Source organism: Strigops habroptila, chromosome 6 (assembly GCF_004027225.2).
Source record: "Strigops habroptila isolate Jane chromosome 6, bStrHab1.2.pri, whole genome shotgun sequence".
In the NCBI taxonomy this organism is placed as follows: Eukaryota; Metazoa; Chordata; class Aves; order Psittaciformes; family Psittacidae; genus Strigops; species Strigops habroptila.
Window position 1 is genome coordinate 25,306,137 of NC_044282.2, and position 20,111 is coordinate 25,326,247.

Genomic DNA, 20,111 nt, shown 5'->3' on the forward strand with positions numbered 1-20,111 from the left:
TTCCAGCTTGTTTTTTGACTAAAGTCTACAGCATGCTTCTATACAGACTCACCAGGGTTGGTTTTTTTTGTTTCTATAATTTAAAAATTGGTGCCGTCATGAAGAGTAGTGTTCTTGTTCAAATAACATTAGTGTAAAAAACCCCATGCCTGTACCATGCTGGTGGGCATGACTTTTGCATGTTTGAGAGCACTCACAAAATACTTTTTCCTTGCTGACTGGGTCCCATGCAGCGCCTGTTTCTTAACAAACCCCTTAAGCATTCTGATGATATTTCTTCTGTGGTCCTTTAAGTGAAGAAAATTCTGCTTCTGTTGCAGCATTTTCTTATGACCGGACATATATTTCTTTGGTGCTTAGCATGTATGTGTAAGCTGTTTGCAAAGAACTAGGTCATTGTTGTCTGTTAGTAAACTTGGAATAAAGACATTGGAGTAATGGAGACAGAACACCATTAGTAGTGGGTGGCTGAATCTTGGCAGGATCTTAGCTGAATATAGGAAGTAGACACAGATACAAATATCTTTTATAGTATGATTCTAGTTGTTCCTATGAACTAGAAAATATGTATTCTTTTAATCTAACAATTTAAAAGCAGCATGCAATAGTTAGACTCAGAATTGGTCCTTTGTTCTGAAGAGGAAATGCACTTGAATCTATTTGAATCTCATGCTTTTATGCAGGCTCTCTTTATTTTCAAACCTCCGTGGGAAAAGCCTTGAAACTTAATAGCCATGTCTTCTTTTTTTTTTTTTTGGCTTTATTCAGGTAGTTAATTGTATCAAGTTGTTTCATCTCTGTGAGATTTTGTTAATAGAACACCCAGATATCACTTGGTTGGGAAAAATGTCCGCAGCAAAAGAATGAATTTTGGCATGGTGGTAGTTAATGCTAAGCATTGTATCAAGATAAATCAAATTTGCTTTATCATTCTTTAAAATAAGGCACTATTATTTGCTGATGAGGAAATAAGATTTTCCTGATGGAAAAATCCATCCATATTCATTCCTTAAGCATATGATGTAGGAGTGCTGCTGATGTATCGTGAATATTGAGACGTATTTTACAGTTAGTTTAAAGAAAGGTCATCCAGACTGAAGGCTCTCCAGCTAGTGAATAGAAACCTTACTTGATTCTCCTTTTCACAACTCACTTTCCCAAAGACTGCTGTGTTTCTAGAGCTTGCAAAATGTTTTCTTCCAGCTAGGTTTCTGTGCTTGAAACCTGTGTTGCCTCTTTTGGCTTTGATTGCCATCTATTCCAATATAGTATAGAGTTCTAATATCATCAGAGACCAATTTGAGTGACTTTGTATGTCCAGTGTTTTCTGTTAAACATTTTCTTAGGACTGGCCTTTGTGCTGTGCTCGCTTTCCTGTTGGCTCGGGAAAGTGCATGGCTAGCTCCTATTTTTTTCATGATCCAGTGTCCAGTTTCTTAAAGCACTGAAGATTATTAGCTGCATAGTAAAAGGTTTCTGAATGACAGATTTCTTTCTTTTTTCTTTTTTTTTTTAAATGAGAAACTTCTGGAAAGACAACTAATTTGAAAAGATTAGGATGCTTTTTTCCAGTGTGATGGCAAAACCTCTAATGAAAGGAAAAATAATTCTTAGAGGAGAAAAAATGTAGCCATAATTGAATTTCAAAACTTACATTTTTCTTCATTAATTTTGTTCATCTTTTTTCTTTACTCTTTTTTGTCTTCCTTCAGTCCTTAAGTACTTATCTATGTGTCATCCATTCCTTTCTGTAGCAATAATAAGAGTTTTAATTAGGTGACCAGCACAATACAATTAGCTACAATAAGGAAATGAAGCAGTGCAAGCTGCAGTTACTTCTGAGAACATATGTAGTGCATGCAGAATTTTGTGCAAGTGCAACTGTTGCCAGGCTAATCTAAGCATGATATTTCAAAAGTAATGAATGTTCTTGCAATTACCAGTTTGGAGTTTGTTGTAATTCTCAGTCCAATAAATCTTAATGTTTGGTAAGGCGTAACATGACTAAAACATGTAAATTAAGCATCCAGAGTAATCTTCAATTTTTATTTGACAGTATTGAGGCTGCTGTGGCTACTTTTGCTCAGGCTAGACCACCAGGTATTTATAAAGGGGACTATCTGAAGGAATTATTTCGTCGTTATGGAGATGAAGATGATGCACCATCACCACCTGAGCTACCAGAATGGTGCTTTGATGATGAGGAAGAGGAGGATGATGATAATGGTAAAACAGGAGGCCAAGAATCAGAACCTGGATCATCAAGCTCTTCCTTTGGCAAGAGGAGGAAAGAACGCCTAAAACTGGTACTTTTGATTAAGAACTTCACATTCTAAAAGCTAAACTTAATTTCATAAACTCATAGTCATCATTTACTACATAATACATGCTATACAAGTGTCAGTGCTCTTGCAAATGAGGACTGGTAGTATTGTCTCTAACCAGGAAAATCTGCTAGATTCATTGTAAGCTTTCATCTGTTTCCTATATGAAACTTAAACATTCAACACCTCAGCTATTTCAGTTGTAAAAATGACTTAAAATTTTTGTAATCTAACAATTTCTTTAAAAGTTAGAGTTGAGATAGTAAAGCACTTTTTAATTATTTACTCTTGTCTTTAAAGGTGAAATGGTATGGGGAAGTAGAGTGTGCAAATAGTTTTTAGTTATTTTTTTGTAGCCATGTGGATGAAATTCAGAGTCTTTAAAATTCAGTGCTCATTTTGGTAAATATTCTTACTTTTGGAAATATTGGAGGATGGAGAACAGGATTAGCAAAAAGCAAGATGAGTTTAAAACCCCCAAGGCAGCTTTGAAATGATATTTCTTTCAAAGCTGTTTTAACTGTATAATGATAAGAAATATGGCTGATCACTTATTATGATTATTTTGACATATATCTGCATGATTCTAGTGAAGTGAGTTACTGTAGTTACCATAATACAGAACTAATACTCAAGTGCAAAGAATATACTTGCGTCATCTGAAGACTAATGGCTCAGTTCTCTCCAAATTTCTGACTTTATTTTTATTTTTTTTTTTTTAATTTGCAGGTAAAGTAGGGGGAAATGTTGCTGAGTGCAAAAATACATTCGCTTCTTATTGCGTAATACTGACTTACTGAGTGCTGAGGTGTGTTTGTTTGCAAACACTTAAAAATCCTTATATGAAATATGCTGCAAAAATGCCTGTTGTTGTTGCTGCAGCTGCTCAACATTGTTTACAGATGGAAGAAAATAGCCTGAAAGGTATACAAAATGTAGTACGCAGAAGCAAAATGAACTTTGAAAACTTTCAAGTAGTCCATCAGCTGGAATAAAAAATTGCCCACACTGTGAAAAGCCATAGTAAAAATACATTCAGGGATATAGCAACAACCTCCATTAGCCTTGCAGTAGAACACTTATATCTAGAAAAATTACTTGGGCTGGAACCTCAAAACTTTTTTGGTGGTTTTTTTTTTTTTTTTTTTTACTTGCCTTTTGATGTATTAGCAGATGAGGCGTGATGGTGAGATCCACTGACAGCTTCTTTTGAGGAAGTATAAAACTTAACCGATCTGTTTAACAGGAGTCATGATACTGGCTTCCTAGGCTTTTTCTTATCTGCCACTGTAGGTTTTTTGGAAAGCTGGAAGCTAAATTATACGAATAAGCATATTAATAATGAAAAGTTAATTAAGAGTTAGAGAATTTATGAAAGAAAGAATAATCTAGTTAATATGCATATTCGTATAATTCAGTTTTGCAGCTCTGGAGGAACATTCTTTGACATGAAGAGGAGGAACGGGGAGAATTCTTTACCATGGTTCTTGGCTGGCAGATTGGACTGCTTCTTAACTCGGTAGAGATGGATACAGTCCATTTGTGGTTCCTTGTAAAAATGCGATCTACAGGGGCAATGATTATCAGGTAAATACCTCTCGCTCAGATTTTCTTCTTTTACTTTCCAAAGGGCTAAATTTTCAGCGTTACATTGATTTCCTGCAGCAGATGTTTTTGGCCTTCTAATTTGACTCTTTCTCTAAACACCTAGGAGTAGACAGTGTCAAACTAGAGGTGGCTATGGTGATAGTGGTGTTCTGAAATATTTTCATTTTGACCCAAATCTTTGTGGGGACAGAAGAAAAGTTTAGGGTTAGAGGAGGAGACAATAAACAACTGCCCAGCTATCCTGCAAAGTGAAGTTAGCATGCTGTCCACCTCAGAAATTCCATCTTGGATGTGAGGAACTTCAGCACGTTTCATTAAATCTGCTATATTTTGACGTCAAGAAGTCTTGACAGCCTTTCTTTTCTATGCTGCAGAAACTGTGGGAACTGTTAGAATATAATGTCATTATGGTTTCCTTTGTCATCACCCAAGTGTATTTGACAAGTAACAGCAAATCTGTTTGCTGTAGTTTCAGATGCTACACAGGAAATCCAAACATGTTTTGACTTTGTCAGTGCATGCCATAATAATTGTAGCATTGAAGCATCATTGTTAACTGACACTTAGAATCTCACCTCAGGAAAAAAAATCTTCAGGAAAAAAACCGCTTGGTTTTGCGAATAGGACAAAAAGTTACAATTCTGAGCCAGAACCTTCAAACTTTTCGTGGGTCAGCTGGATCTTTGCCAGAGGTTAACCCCTGTACCTATTCTTCTGCCCATGGGCATCTTGACAGATACAGGAAAAAATTGTTTTCTGGTTTTGCAGCAGCATTTTATGTACTTGAATACAGAAATATGGGTGTCATTTCCTTTTTAGCCTTCTATTTTTCCACCTTGTATGCCAATGCACTGTACAATCCAAAAGGAAAAAAATTAACTCTATCCCAGCTGAAACCAGGATGTAACTTTTTCTTGTAGTGCATATTTTTTATACTTCTGACCATTCTTACTATTCTTTGTATTCTGTCATGTTGACTCACATTTTTCTGAGATAGTGATGCCTGTAATTGAACACAAGCCTCTAGTTGAGGCCATCCTAGTGCTTAAATAGGGAGGAATTAATTTTGCTTGTCTTAAAGCTAATACTTCTGTTTCTATATCTTAATTTAATTGCCTTTTACAAAACAGAATAATACTAATTGAGCTTTTGGTCTCTTGCTGCCTCCATATCTTTTTCTCTAATTATCTACCGATGTGTGTTTGTATAATTGCTTATTCTTTATTAAGTGTAGAACTTTGTTTATACTGAATTGCACAGTGTTTTTTCCAGCCTGTTCTTAAAATTAAGGATAACACTGAATTCTTAAGCTACCATAACAGTCTGTTACTAATCTCACAGATTTAATAAAAATAAGAACATGCTAATAGGAAATGTAGGAAAAATAAATTCATTCTTTTATACCTAAAACAGACCCCACAGATCCTTCTCAATACATTCTTCCATTTTGTTAGTGGAACAGTAACTCCTCTGAATCTGGTTGTCAGACAGGTTGCTCTTCTGTTTTATAGAAGTTACATCTACCTCAAGTTTTCTGAGTTCTGTTATGAGAACAAGACAAGCAGACAAAACCAAGCAAGCATCAAAAAATGTGGTATTTCCTGCTGCTCCCAATTCTGTGAAGCCTGTTTCTTCACCAAAACCAAATGATTAGTTGAGCGCCATTGTTACTGAGTGACAGTCAGTATGATTTTGTTGTATCATTTTTACTTGTAAATGTCTAGAGGCAGTTTGTGTGATTTGGTCTTGTATTTCTAGGTATTAAATCTAAGCTGATCAGTGTAACTCCCTGGCTCTCCCTTCTTCTCTTTTAGAAGATGTGGGCTCTTTCTCTTCCTGACATGCTTTGGAATGTTTCTTGTCCTCTGGAAAACAGTCTCTGAGCATACTGGCACTTGGTCAAGTCTTAGTACCTGAAGGTGGCTATTGCCCAGGCCTGGTGATGGCCGCTAGGGTCAGGGAGGTGTGTGTTTGGGGCTATTCCCACTCACCTACTCCTCCAGATGGTGTTTAGGATCTTCCCAACACATTGCCACATCTTCAGCTGAAGTGGTGGGTGGAGGGATACAGATTAAGGAGAACTTGATTGGTGCAGATGGTGTTGAGGTTGCGCAGCGTGTAGATACTAAGTGCACATAGGTTACCTTGGGTCCGGTAGGGCTTAGCACTTTTGCTTTAATAGCCGTGCTGAGGACCTGAGGCGCTCCTGCTGAGCTGAGTGCTCTGGCAACTTCGCACTGTGTTCTCCCCTGTCCTGTTTCCACCACGGCTGTTAGCTCAGTGTGGTGCAGAAAGTGCATGGATCTGGCTCAGTTCTGGCACCTTATCCGAGGAAATGTCCTCCTGAAACCTGGAGTGCTGAGTTAGCTAAGCATGGATGCCCAAGTGACTCAACTGTTTTTGTAGTGCTTTGCATTAGCTGAGTGAGTATACTTGAGCAGATAATCTGAGAGAGACACTTTGAAATGGCAGGCACCAATTTAATGTTTGTGACTTTTTCATTTCTGGAAAATCTTTCCTGTTGCTTGCCTTTTGCTTTAATCTTAGCAGTTGTACTGCCATCACACTCTGCCATTATTCTGAGAAGCAAGGCTCGACTGTCTTCCTTTATTTCATGGTGCTCTTAACCACTTACTTGGAATTCAGACGATGTGCTTGCCAGCCATATATAGCTGTCTGCCTCCCTCGCCCAGTCACTTGTGTGCTGTTGCACCTGCTGGTGCCTGCATCAGTAATATTGGATAAGTGATGGGCCGAAAGTCTGTGGAGTTTAAGGTAATTAAGGTTATGAACTAGTGTATTTCTTTAGGACATACTATTCTCAGAATACGATTTGATGATAATGATACAACTGAGCCAATCTTAACTAAATGCAGGCTGTACTGAAAACTCTTTTGCCTTCACTCCATGTTCCTTCTGCTTCCCTTGTGCTGGCACTAGTGCTGACTTATCCTACGGTGAGCTAGTTTAGGATACAGATTTGGCAGAAAATTGCTAATTTATAATGTTATTTTTGCCAACTTAGTTCCTAGACTTGCTCAAGAGCAGAGCACAGATGAGTGCCATGGTGTGTGGAAAGAAAAGGGAGCAAAAATGCTCCTTTCTTCAGTAGTAGACAGCTAGATTTGGTAATGCAAGTTTCAAGCATTTTAGAGAATAGATAAGAAATATTTATGTCTTCATGTGCCGGATTCATAGCTCAACAGGTGAAATGTCATACTTCGATCTTCTTAGTCTGCATTGAGAATTCGAGATGTTGTTGAAATGTGATTGATTTGGGATCTGTATAAAAATCTTTAATTATGTAGTTTTGTAAACCTGATGGCTTTAATATGTTCTGTTGTGCAGAATTTGTTTTATTCCACTCAGCATCAGTTTTTTTCTGGAATATGCAAGTCATTTAGAGTTTTATTTTCAGTATTGTTGATCTGTGCATAGGCTTTTCTGTGGCATTCAGGAGAGGACCTCCACTTTAGTAATCTGGTTTATATTGAGAATAAAATTATGCAAATATATTTTTACGCAAATACTTTGTTACAGACCAGCTGTTTATGTTTTCTCATTTGTTAGGAAGTTTGTCTTATACTGACTGAGAATCCTTCAAGTTTGCTGCTGCATGTACATTCATTCTTTGCGTTGTTTTCCCTACAGTGTAAGTTTAAGTTCTGGGACACGTAACGTGGTAGTTCGCCCAGGTAGAGGTGACATCCGTGTAATTGAACTTCTTGTACTGGAGTTACCATCTAGGCCTGAATAAAAGAATATATTTAATTGGAAGCTTGCCTCTCCAGGATTTGGAGGGGAAAAAAGTGCTGTCATTTTTGTTTTAAAAAAAACCACCGAGCCTCTCATGTCTAAAGATGTTTCCCATAACTTTAGTTTGCTAATTACCAGGCTGCTTATGTTCATCTTACGTGTTAGGTGTCTGCTCTTAGTAAGCAGCTCTTACTTTCTATGAATCATGGAAAGCATGGAATTGTTGGTCTAAAAATACTGTGTTTGTATGAAAAAGAATTATTTAACATTTCATAGGTCGATTTTGCCCTCAGTTTCCAGTTTACTTATTTTGAGGCCATACTTTTTGACACTTTAAAAATTGGTGTCGCTGCCAGAAAGAGTTTTGTGACCTTTAATGTACAGTATTTTGCTCTAGGCTTAAAATATTGTTTAAGTTCAAATTCTCATCCACAAATAAATGTCTTACACTACCTTGCTGTTATATAATGTTTTGTATACTAAGGATGATTAATTTGATCCCTGCAAATTCCATATGTGACCAAGTTACTATTAAATACTTGATAATACTGTACCTGCTTTACAAATAAAAACAAATGAAAAAAATAAGTCAGACTGATGCTGTAGCTTGATGTGGGAACTTTCTAGAGAGCACTACCTAAACAGTGCCTATCTCGTACCATTTTCCTCTTTTTTTTTCTTTTTTAATTATTGTTTTATTTTTTTGCCCATAAATAACTCATTTCAGTTTCTGGGTTCATAATATGGCTCACCAGTCAGTTTACTGGCAAAGCTCAGCTGGTGTGTCTTGATATTTGGGAGTAAATGCTTAGGGAATATTTAAGCTCTTATTGCTCATGAGGGTCAAGTTGTAAAAAGAGACTTAATCTTGTATTGACATGTTCTGATTTGCTTTTGTGAAAGCTTAAATACTTTTTTTTTTTTTTTTTTTTCCTTATTTAGGGTGCAATTTTCTTGGAAGGAGTAACAGTTAAATGTGTGACCCAGGTGACAACACAACCAAAGTTAGGAGGAATACAGCAAAAATGTCAGCAGTTCTGTGGATGGGAAGGGTATGAGAACATTTAGAACTTGTTTATTTATACTGTCTAGAGATAAGTGTTTCTGTTTTTTTTTTTCTAGTAATTTCTAGTTTTTGAGAAGAAAACAGCTCATTGTAAAAATAAGAACAGGTGACTATTTTTGCATGGATTGTTTAAGAAAAAAAAGCAAACCTCAAAAACATTCAGCAGTGAAACAGATGAGGATCTTTCATTGTACTGTGAAATGGAATTATTGGCTACTGATATTAAGAAATGAGATTCTAGAACTGCTTTTCCATTGAGATAACAAAACCTTTTCAGATGAATTGTTGCTGTGCAAATTCCAGGTGTTTGTGTAAAATGTAGTGCTTGCTCAAGCAGTAAACTCATTTATACAACTACTATTACACTTCAGTATTGAGGTATTTATAGCCGACTCATTTTTATAGCCAACTTGGATTTGTGTCCAGTGTTAATGAGAATGCTGGCTTTAATGTCTCGGATTCTGAACTCTCCCTTTCCAAAGCAGATGATCCAGGTTGATGCTCACAATGCTTCCTAACTTGCTGATGTTTATAGTTCTTCTAGTGCATGTAATTTTGAATTCAATTCTCTTTTCCTCCAAAGTTAAAACTTTGAAGTTCCACATAATTTAGTGTGCTGTCATAAGCAAATACACTTGTTCTTATCAGACAGGCATTTGATTCCTCTTGCAAGATACCTTATTGGAGAAGATGCTCTAACTCAAAGTTAATCTTGCAGCAAGTCTGGTACAAGGTGTGACTTCAGTCTAGTGTCACACACGGCAATGCATTTTTTACTATTGCAGAACACTAATAAACATGGTTCTTTTTTCTTTAGGTCAGGATTCCCTGGAGCACAGCCTGTTTCCATGGACAAACAAAATATTAAATTTTTGGAGCAGAAGCCATACAAAGTTAGCTGGAAAGCAGACGGCACTCGGTAAGTTCATTTTAAATGAAAAAGAAACTCTGAGTAAATTGGGTAGACAGTTTGTATTTTCCAAGGAAAGTGAATTTGCTTGTACGAAGGACAAAGCATATTCTAACAGCAAAACTGACTCCAGAGATTAATTTTTTTGCTCTCTTGGTACCCAACATTTGCTGAAGTTTGTGACCAAGTTTCTATTTAGCAGCTGTTCTGCAGACTGGCCTAAATGTATGTACTTTTATTCTTCTCCAAAACCCTTGCTGTCTGTCAGCCAAGACTTGCCACCAAGGCCTTAGAACAATCTTAGATAACAGTAAAAGTTTGTTAAGCTAAATAATTTGTTTATAAAAGCTAAATTAAAATTTCTAGTCGATTCTTCAGAAGCTGGCTAGTATTAGAAATGTATTCATACTGTGATCCTTTGTTCAGACTTGTAGTTCTGGTCGTATAGGGTCTCTTGCCTTTACACTCAGCAGCTTGGATGAGGTATAGAAAGTATTTGCTATTCACATTTAAATAAACCACCAAATGTTAGGTGCCCTGTTTCCTTGCACTCTTGCAAAGAGGTACTGTGGCTCTTCATACAAACAAATCTTTCTTGATCATCATCAGTGGAGACTGATACTCTAACCTTCTGCTTTTCTTCAGTGTTTCTGGTTTCAAAATTGAAATCCAGAATCCCAGATATTATTATTTTTTTTAATAATTTATTATATTTTAACCTATACTACTCATACCATACAGATCACAATCTTCCTTTTTGTTGTGGGTGCTGCCTTCATGTAATTAATAATGTAATTTCTTACATTATAGTCAGTAGTGTTTCAGTAACAGGAAGAATGTAAATTGTGTGACACATTAATTTCATTAGCTTGCTTTTTATTTCTAAAAGATGTTCTTTATATACAGTAGTATTTAAACATTCATAGTCTGCTAAGCAGAATGACTTTAGTTTTTATTCACTTAGAGCAGATAAATAGGGTTTTAACCTGCTTTGACTTGGTCAGAAAAAATGCAATTACAATTAATGTACACACAGTAAGAGGAGGACTGTTGTGCTCACTTGTGTGTGGTGATTTAGACTAGCAAGAGTTAAATATTTACACGTATACAAGTTAGAAGGATCAGGTATGTGGATGAAATGTATGCTTTCAAAAACAGGAGGTAAGAATTTTTGTTTTGAGGCTGGTGGAGTTAAAATACTAGTTTTGTGTATGGGTATGGTGGAGTATCCTAGATACCGAAAATCCTGGAAAATGTGGAGAATTGGGGTCCTGCGAGAATTACCAAATGGTTCGACATGGAATCAGTCAGGATTCAGCACAATTCAGAGTACAGGACAAGCTGCGTCCTATAAAAAAACCCCAAACCCTTCTCAGGTGTCTCTTATCTGTGGAGTTTGTTCTTCAGCGGTTTATTAGCTTGGGCAGTGCATGGTGTGAAAACACAAATTAAGCTTGCCCTCAGTATGGCACGCAAGCATTAAGAAATGGCTGGGAATATTTGGCTTATTAACACTGGCTGGTTGTATGCATGAGTGCTTGAGTAATGTGATGGAGATGTTCTCAGGATGTGAGGTCACAGAAGCACGGTGCTGGGAGATACAGGCTTATTTGCAGAGCAGTACAGCGCATTCAAATGCTGCTGAGCCTAAACAAGTAAACTCAGCCAACTTAAACTGACCTGAAGAGCTTTTCTTTGTCATTTAAGTTTTTCATTTGGAAAATTGAGGTCTTATGAAATATTTTTATTTTCTGACTCAAATGTACAGGATACATACATTCTGAATACTAGAATAATTATATAGAAAATTGTAGTGCACCTGGAAGACTGTCTTTTGTGAATGAGATTAGAGCGCACATGTAATTTCTTGTAGGAATTTTCAGTATTTTGGGCATTCTATCCATGTTTTTAGAGTTCTAGAATGGTGACAAACCAGAATGGATGAAGAATGAAGCTGAGGGAACTAAATAGTTCTTTTAAATTTTCTCAAAAGATCATAACTTGTAGTTAATTTGGAGATACATAGGCTGATAAGTATATTCAGGGAAGAAAATGGTGCTACGAAGATCCAGTGTTAATGAAGTTCAGCTGAAGGAATGTTGTGAAAGAGAGATTAAAGATGAAAACCTGAGCTATTATTTGGACATTTAGACACTGTGCATGATAGCTACCCTAATCAACAATGAAAAATGACTGTCACAGTTTTTGGTTTGGATGTGCTTCTCATTATTTTGTTGTTCTCCAATGATCTGGACTCCATATGCAATTAAACAGATTTTCATTAATTATTCCGAACATTTGAGTTGACAGGCGTGACCGTCCTGAATTTAATATTAAGACATCAGTTAGTGGAGATCCATTTATGGATCCCCTGCTTACTTTGTCTGGAGATGAAACCCGTGTCATCAGATTATCTCTGAAGCTATTCTGTTAAGTGTGGTTTAGATACAGCAGTCTAGGGTCTGCCTATTACAATATTATTTGGCTTACATACTTTGTTTTGTTTTGTTCTTTCTCTTTGCCTAAAAAAGCACTGCTGTTTCATCAACCTGGTTGGACTTACAGAAAAGCAGATGCTTAGTTAATAGCTTTCTATTATACTTTGTCACTTAAATAAAATGTTCTCATCTCAGTTAATAGCAATATTTGCTTAACTTAGCCAAACTTCTTAAATTTCACCATTGTTAAATACCTGCATTTCATTCCTGCAGCAGTCTTTTTCTAGAGATTTCATGGCTGAAGCCTTTAGTTGTAGACCGTTTTAACTGACACGTAGTGTCAGTAATTTCATTGTGGACTTTTGCCTTTCTCTAGAGGCATTTGCTATTCTTAGATTTCAGCTGGAGCTGAACTTTCACCCTTCTGGTTCAAGAGCTGTGGTGGTGGTGGTTGGGGTTTTTTTGATTGTTTTTCAGTGGTTGAACAGTGCATGGTTTCTTGCTTTCTTAGCATTATTACAGTTTTCTACCCATAATTTTGGAAGGAAAAAAAAATCTCTAGATGAAGGAGCATTATTTAGCATCCTGTGTTGACTAAATAATATGAAATTGATTACTTAAATTATTTGTCAGTGATCCTATAAAATATTTTGGGGAAATCTACAGGAGTAGTATTTTATACACTTTTGTAAATGCGTGGGTCTGAGTCTGGTTTGGGTCAAAACTCATCCTTCTCAATTCTCTTGGAGCCCTGAGTTCAAAATCTTTTGACTTACCTTTGCTTAGTCTGTCCTGATTGGCAGTTAGTGTCTACGCTTGCTTGTTCAGTGCCTGGTTTCCACAGCCCTTGTCCCAAGAGCATCAGCGAGGCACACCAGCTTGTTCTCACTCCTGCTTTACTTCTGGGGCATGCTCACTCCAAAGGGGGATGAGTGTGAACAAATGCTTCTCCCTTCCTGTTTATAAATGCATCTCTGGTGTGGACACGTGAACATTAAAGAGCTTTGAAGCTCGCTTGGTTTTGACTGTCTTTGGAAAATTATTTCCTTTGTGCCAACTATTTGCGTGTATGTAAATATTACATGCACCTCTTACTTTTGAGGAAAAACACCTCTAAAATCATATTGCTTTAAATTATTACTATGAAAATATAAGTCACGTAAGTCTGCAGCTGTTCGGACTCATGTGGTGTCATATGACAGAACTCTAGAATTCTCTGTATTTATTGGAACAGTTGCCAAACCTCTGGTGTCATAAAAATAATTTTAATGCTATTCATAAGGCACAGAAATCCAAAGGGCAAATTTCCCACTACGAAAATCACTACTTTTGGCTTTGATGAGATGAAATATATGTTGTATGTTAACACTAGCTACAAGGTATGTGTGGCTTTACAAATTTATCCAGTTTTGTAGTGCTGTGTTTCTGAAATAGTAGTTGCTCTCTGAATAAGATAATTGTAACAGTATGTTCAAGGCATACTGTATGACTCTGCATTATCAACTTTGTACTGTAAAAGGATTAACCCAGGTGGTTAGCGGCTTGCTGTATCCCTTGATATGTATTTCATTAACACTGTTTGTAGCAGATGCTTCTTCTAATGAGTGGAGATGAATGTTCAGACAGGAGTAGGGTTGGTAAAGTAATAAGACATCAATTTTGAGAGGAAAAAAAAAATAAAAAAGATTGTTATCATGAAGAATAATAAAAAGCTTTAAACCGTCTGTGGAATAATTCAGATTAATGCAATCAAACAGGACTAGGTTTTATAATAGTAAAATGTGACCTGAACTAGATGCAAGCTATTAAGGGGTGCAAGTTAATATTTTTCATTTGTGTGAGTACCTTTTTATTTTCACATCTGTACACATGCAGTTCTAGCAAAAAATGATAAATATGATCATAATACTGTGGCTGTTCAATTATGGTAAGGCAGCTATTTAAGCAAATGCAGAACAGGTAGTTCTTGCCAAAGGCTATTATATTTGAAAAATACTTATGCAGATTTAATGGCTTGCAGATACCTAAATGCAAACTAGATATAGAATGTAAAACAGCTCTTTGCCAATTGCTGTTAATTGTCTAAAAGGTGTTTGTAACAAAATAGGAACATCTCTGTAGTTATTTTTTTTCATTATTACCAGATTACATTTTAGAAAAAAAGCCTATTGCCTAAATAATTCTCATTTTGTTGGCATCATAATAATAAATAAAAATAGTAAAGCTACACTTAAGTGTATGATAGAAGGGGTGGCCAAATTTTTGGACTGTTGTTAATAATTTTGATTTATCCAAAGCATGTAAGTTACTATATTATCAAACTTGTGATAGCTTCCCAGGTTTCTTTAGTTTAGCTTTTTATAGAAATGGAAGAAAATTTCCATTTTTGCTAAGAACTTTAAAATTATTGGCAGTTGCAGCCTCTTCAGAAACATATTTGTGACCATAACTTAAAGAAAGTCTACTGGGTGTGTTTTGAGACAAAATTTCATGAATGTTGTTAAAATGTAATTAAGACAAGGTAAAAGTTTCTTCCTGAATTTGCACAGCTAAAACCTTTTTTCTTTCCCTATTCTTTGATAATTTACATGATGAGATGAAGCTTACATGTGTAACTGAGAAATTGCACATTCCTAATATGAAAAGTTATCCAAAGGTAATTTATGACAAGAGTAACTTGTGAAAAGATGATCATTGCTAAAGAACTCTAAAAGGAGAGGAAACAGAAACAGTTTTTTAGTTTTGGAAATTAAGAGGTAAAAGAAACTAGCTCAAAATTAGGTGGCAACTAAGAAAAATGGTAGCCTGTCTGCAAAGGATTAAGGAAGATGTAGTTAAATGAGTTCATGGAAAAACTATTATCCCTGAGAGGCAGAAGGAGGTTAGAGAGAAAGCTGGGATAGTAATGAGTATGAATGAAGACAGAGAAGATTGGAGGTAGTACTCATCCAGTTAAAAAATAGATACACTTCAGAATTCATTGTTGAGAACAAGAGATGGGCTTGTCACAAAAGCAGATCTAGAGAACAGAAAAATTGTCTCCTGGGAGCAAAGATATTCATGTGGAATTGAACTTGAGGGAGACTCTGTTGGGAATGAGAAAGAAGCCATAGATTAATTTTGAGATTGTTACAAATGACGTGACCAGATTTTCATGGATGTGGAATTTTATGCCCAGTAGTGGAAATGCCTGAAATAGAGGTTTACACAATTTTTAGTGGAATCTTTCCTAATTAAGAGGAGGGGGGCAAAAATGTAGGATGTTGAGATTTGACAGACGGCTTCGGAAATGGTACCAACAGGAAAGTTTAGGGCTGTTAATCACTGGAAAGCATCTGTGAATAAAGAGCTTTTCTCAAGGTGCCCCTTTCTGGGCACCTATCTGACCCTAGATGGCTCGTGAATAAATGAATTATTATATGTTGTGTTTGAGTGTCTTGTCATTTAGTTGTATTTAGGGTTATACATGTTTATGGTCTTGGAGTCAGCAAGGAGCATTTGCCTCCTAATGATAGGATGGGGTGAAGAACCCAGACAAAAATCACCTGAATGCTTTGAAACCACACCTTCCTTTACTTTCTCTTCCTCATCTCCCCACTCATTTTAAGGAATAGAGTTAGATGTTTATCAGTTTTGCACCATTGGTTTTTAATGCTTTGTATGCTTTTCTCTGTGGCTGGGGCATGTTTCTGTGGTCTGAAATTTTTAAAGGACAGAAGTATTCAGGACATGTACTGAACAGGCTTTTTGGGACTAAATGGATTTTTAATAGGAGTGACGGGTTTTGTGAACAACCGGGCTTAACTCAAGTGGTTTGATTCCAAGTTATTAAATGAGCTTTATTCAAATCATGTGCTTATGTAACTAGCAGCAATGGGCAAAACCTCAACTGTTGGGTGTTAATTATACATCATTTGTGTGTGTAGAACAGCTACTCTTCAGGCATTTGTTATAATTTTCATTGAAAAGTAGTTGTAAGGGTTTTCCTATTATTCTCATGAAACTGTCAAAATGGGATGGTAATTAAAGAGAAGGTGTGGAACAAAAACCTTGGTTAAAAGGGTAAAGTGACTGCTGCTAGTCCCCTATTCCTAGCTGCACTGTTTTCTTTTATGCTATGTTTTTAAGGATTTTGGAAGGGAAATGCAGTTTTTGATTACATGGCATAGTCTCTCGTGGTCCTTCTTTATAATTATTTTAACTAGATCTTTAAGGCAAAACAAGCTCACCCATTTTTAAACTAGTTCTGTAGTTGTACAGCTGAAAGAACCTTGGTTTAGGATGAGTCTGAAATGCATGTGGGATTTATTTCACTGACTTCATTTTGAATAATATACTTAAATGGAGATAGCATATTTTTTGACTGGAAATTGAAGTTGTGAAAGTTACTGAAACAGTTGTAATAAAGCTTCCCCCCCCACCCCATCAAGGTTAAAAGCTGTAAGTAGTTTTTCTAGACAACAGTAGTAATCAGTTGCTAGTGACCTGCAGTTTAGCTTTCAAGTGTGTGACAATAACGTAATGTCAAGCTTCTTTAAAAGTATAAAAAGGTCACATATATGATTCTAGATTATAGTGTATAAACTGCCTTTCTAATGGTTGCTGAAAAGAGCAATTCATAGATGTTAAGCACTCTAAACAGCATTCCTCTTAATTTTCTGAAAAAGCAGGTGCTTAACTCATTATTTTGTGTGTTTAGATAAGAGGGGAAGAGAAGATGGGATGAGGAGGCAGGAATGATGTGTTTTGAGACTAGAAAGTTGGGGGTTTGGTAGTTGAGATGCGAGTCTGCTCATCCTATCATAATAATTAACCTTTATAGTTGTATTGGGCAATAACTTTAGGGTTACAAGACTGGTATCAGCCTGTTTCCCACAGCACTAGTACCCATGAATATTGTAATCTTACTTGAGGTTTTATTTGGGGGTGCAAAAATGAAACTTTGATAAATTCAGGTGAGATTACAGGCACTTTCAGCATATCTAGCATGTCCTCTATCTCAAAGTAAAGACATCCTATAGCTCAAGGCAAAGAAGCTCTAGCACAAGGTGTCCTCATCTCCACCTGTTGACAAGTTGTCAAAGAGCATGTTGTCCTTTCCTCCTTTTTTAAATCTTGCACAGGGAATGAGATCATGCCTAGGCTTTGGCTAGAAAACTGGCTTTGACCGAAGAAAAGGAGTTGTCAGGTTTTGGTAGCCAGAGTCATGGGTGTCACCACATAACTTGTTAGTTCTGTTTTAACTATATTGATTATGAACCAGGAGTGGTCTCTTTTGACTATATGTCAAACGAGGCAACACAGGGTGTCATAAGGTGTTAGGTGAATATCTGGAAGTGTTGGGTATACGTATTATTACTCCTAAGAAGTTTCCTCGAGGCTGTATTACATAGAGATGTATATTATAGACCAGGTTTGTTCATTTCACTGCTTTTTGGCTAGGCAGAAATTGTTTTTCACCTTACTGCTGCATTTGGAGTGGGTGGTTTGGCGTGGGATTTTTTTTGGAGGGAGGGGAGTGGTGGTAATGGTATATTTACTTCCGTATTAGTAAGACACGTCCGTATCACTTTGCTGCTTCTCCATCTCCTGAAGTCTGTTTTTTAAGTCGCTGGATAAATATAGAGGAATGAATAAATAGGTGTGACAGAACATGTCATCCCCGGTCTGAATCCAAATTAATCTGAATGGCCAAAGAAGGCATTCTTACTCTGGGTTGTTCTTTCCCACTTATATGTGCTTGCAACAGTGTCAAGACTCTGAAAAGAAGTGGTAGAAGGAAACTTTTGGGGTTTTGTCCCTTTCTTAAGTGGTTAAGGAGCACTGCTGATGTAATACCATACAGAGGTATATTTTGTGAAGTAGCAGGCTTGATACTTCAGAGTTCTGAAGCCTTTTGACAGCTCACAAAGTTTTATGGTCACAATTCTGAGCTCTTTGAAAAGGACTACATAGCTGATTATTCATATATAACTATTTGAATATTTGGACAGATTGTCTTTTAAGCAAGCTCTTTTGTTTATTTATAAATAGTTAATGGGTTAAAATGCTTATTATATAGCTTGTGCTATGAATGCTAATCTTAGAGTGTTCAACAGTAGTCCTAAAATGTACTAATTAGGTCGGGATAAATGCTGTGCCTGTGTGCATACCTGATGTTCAAATGACAAGTATCAGTGATTACTGGCTTTTTTATTTATTTTCCTTTCTCCCAGACTGCTTTGAATAGTGGAACAGTGTGTCCTGTGCTGCTGGTTTTCTTAGGGGGATTACAGGCACATTCATGAAGTGTAATGGCTTAAGCTTATTCAGGGAAGAATGACTTTCAGTTTGTAAAATTTAACTATACAAGTATCTAGGGCAGCCCTTTCCCTTGATGCTGGTCTTCTAATCTGTGAGCACAAATGGCAGTTGTGCTCTTCTGTGGCTTGTGCCTGTGATGTTGACAGAATTGACCCAGCATATGTGCTGGCATAAATCAGTTCCAAGTTGAGGGAACCTCCTTTTTTCAAAGCTTGGGATACAAGTTCAAGCAAGCTTGAAGTTCAATAGATAATAATAAATTATAAGAGAATTCAGTAGTTCAGTCAAGCTTTAGATATAATTTGTTCTGTTAATGTTTTAACTTTTTTAAAAAAGTGATCAGAGCATTATACTGTACAGTTTGTTTTCCAGTAGTGTTCCTCCCACTAATGTAGAAATGTACTTGACAACTTAGAATCATTAAAATTTGGGTGAAACAAAGAGAATCTAGTATTTAAAATAAATCTGTTAGTATACAGATTCTGTTACTGTGTCACATCTTTTCTAGCTAGTTAACAGTTTTTCTTTTGTTTTACACCAGGCATGTCATAATGCACTATAAGAATTCTTTGGTATATAGTAGTTGTAGAGTAATTTACCCTTTATTGTAGGTCAAGTAATGACAAGAAGACACCTTCAAATTTAACCCATAAGGTTTAATATCCTTTAGAAACAAAACCCCTCAAGCATTCTAACTTAATTAAAACCCTGGAAGGCAGTCAAGAAAAACACTGTAACTGGATAGTCTTTAACCTTGCTAAATTCTTGGTTTTACCAGTTCTGTTGCAGAATTTCACAGTCTAATAATACTTTAGATAGAAAATGTAGTTTTACATTGGTTTTAAATTTGCCATCTGTTAAATTAATTAAAGGCATCTTTATCCTTGATTTATAAAACAGGAAAAACTGAAGTTTGAAGTCAGTCTAAACTATGATACTTTATTAGGAGAAGTGATACCTGGATATCAGTTTCCATACTTGTGCATTTTCCCATGCTCCATCCTATTACCTTTATCTTCTTTATTGAAAAACTGCTGGTACACACAGTATCCCAGATGAGGGGATACTGATAAGTTGTACAGTGATGCAAAATTATTTCTGTATTATGCAGCATCCTATTAGTTATTTGACCTAATGATTTATTTGCTGGTTTTGTTTGTTTTGTTTGTTTCTTTATTTTTTTTTTTTGAAGTGCAGATGCATTTCTGACCTCTTAAAAGTAGCTGCTGTGTGCTGCTGTATTAGCTTTCTCAGCTGACAGAGTTAATTTAGAACCTTATAAGGTGGGGAAGTATGGCCTGTCTCTCTCTTCCTGCCTGTGTCTTTAGATAGCCTGCTTCGTGCCTTTTGGATATTGAAACTTGTTTATTGTTCATTGTTGTAGTTTGGAGCATTCTGAAGATTTCGGTAGTAAATGTCATCTGCAGACGACTCACTGCCTCACTTCTGATGATTCTCAGGGTCATAATAGTGACAATTTTTTTTTTTTTTCTGGACCTTGGGTTGCCAAGGAGAGCAAAAAAAAAAGGAAACTTGCATTCAGAGCTTACAGGAGAGTGGTGGCAGGCAACAATAAGAAAAACAATTTGATGTTGAGTGAGATAGCAGTGGAGGAAACTGAAAAGTAGTAAAGGTTATGGAGATGCCTGTGTAAGCTATGAGTTGTTATCCTACAGTAGTAACTTGCACAAAGTGTAGTGTTGCAG

At 36.3% G+C, this 20,111-nt stretch overlaps 1 protein-coding gene across 3 annotated transcripts in view; it reads left to right on the plus strand.

Moving 5' to 3' along the window:
• The window catches only part of RNGTT (RNA guanylyltransferase and 5'-phosphatase), a 192,325-nt gene that overhangs the window by 20,652 nt on the left and 151,562 nt on the right, over positions 1 to 20,111 (plus strand). For all 3 annotated transcript variants that reach the window (XM_030491162.1, XM_030491164.1, XM_030491163.1), the window contains exons 6-8: positions 2,057 to 2,306; positions 8,631 to 8,740; positions 9,572 to 9,673. In XM_030491162.1, coding sequence (XP_030347022.1) covers positions 2,057 to 2,306; positions 8,631 to 8,740; positions 9,572 to 9,673 — 462 coding nt within the window. The remainder of the gene's footprint in view (positions 1 to 2,056; positions 2,307 to 8,630; positions 8,741 to 9,571; positions 9,674 to 20,111) is intronic.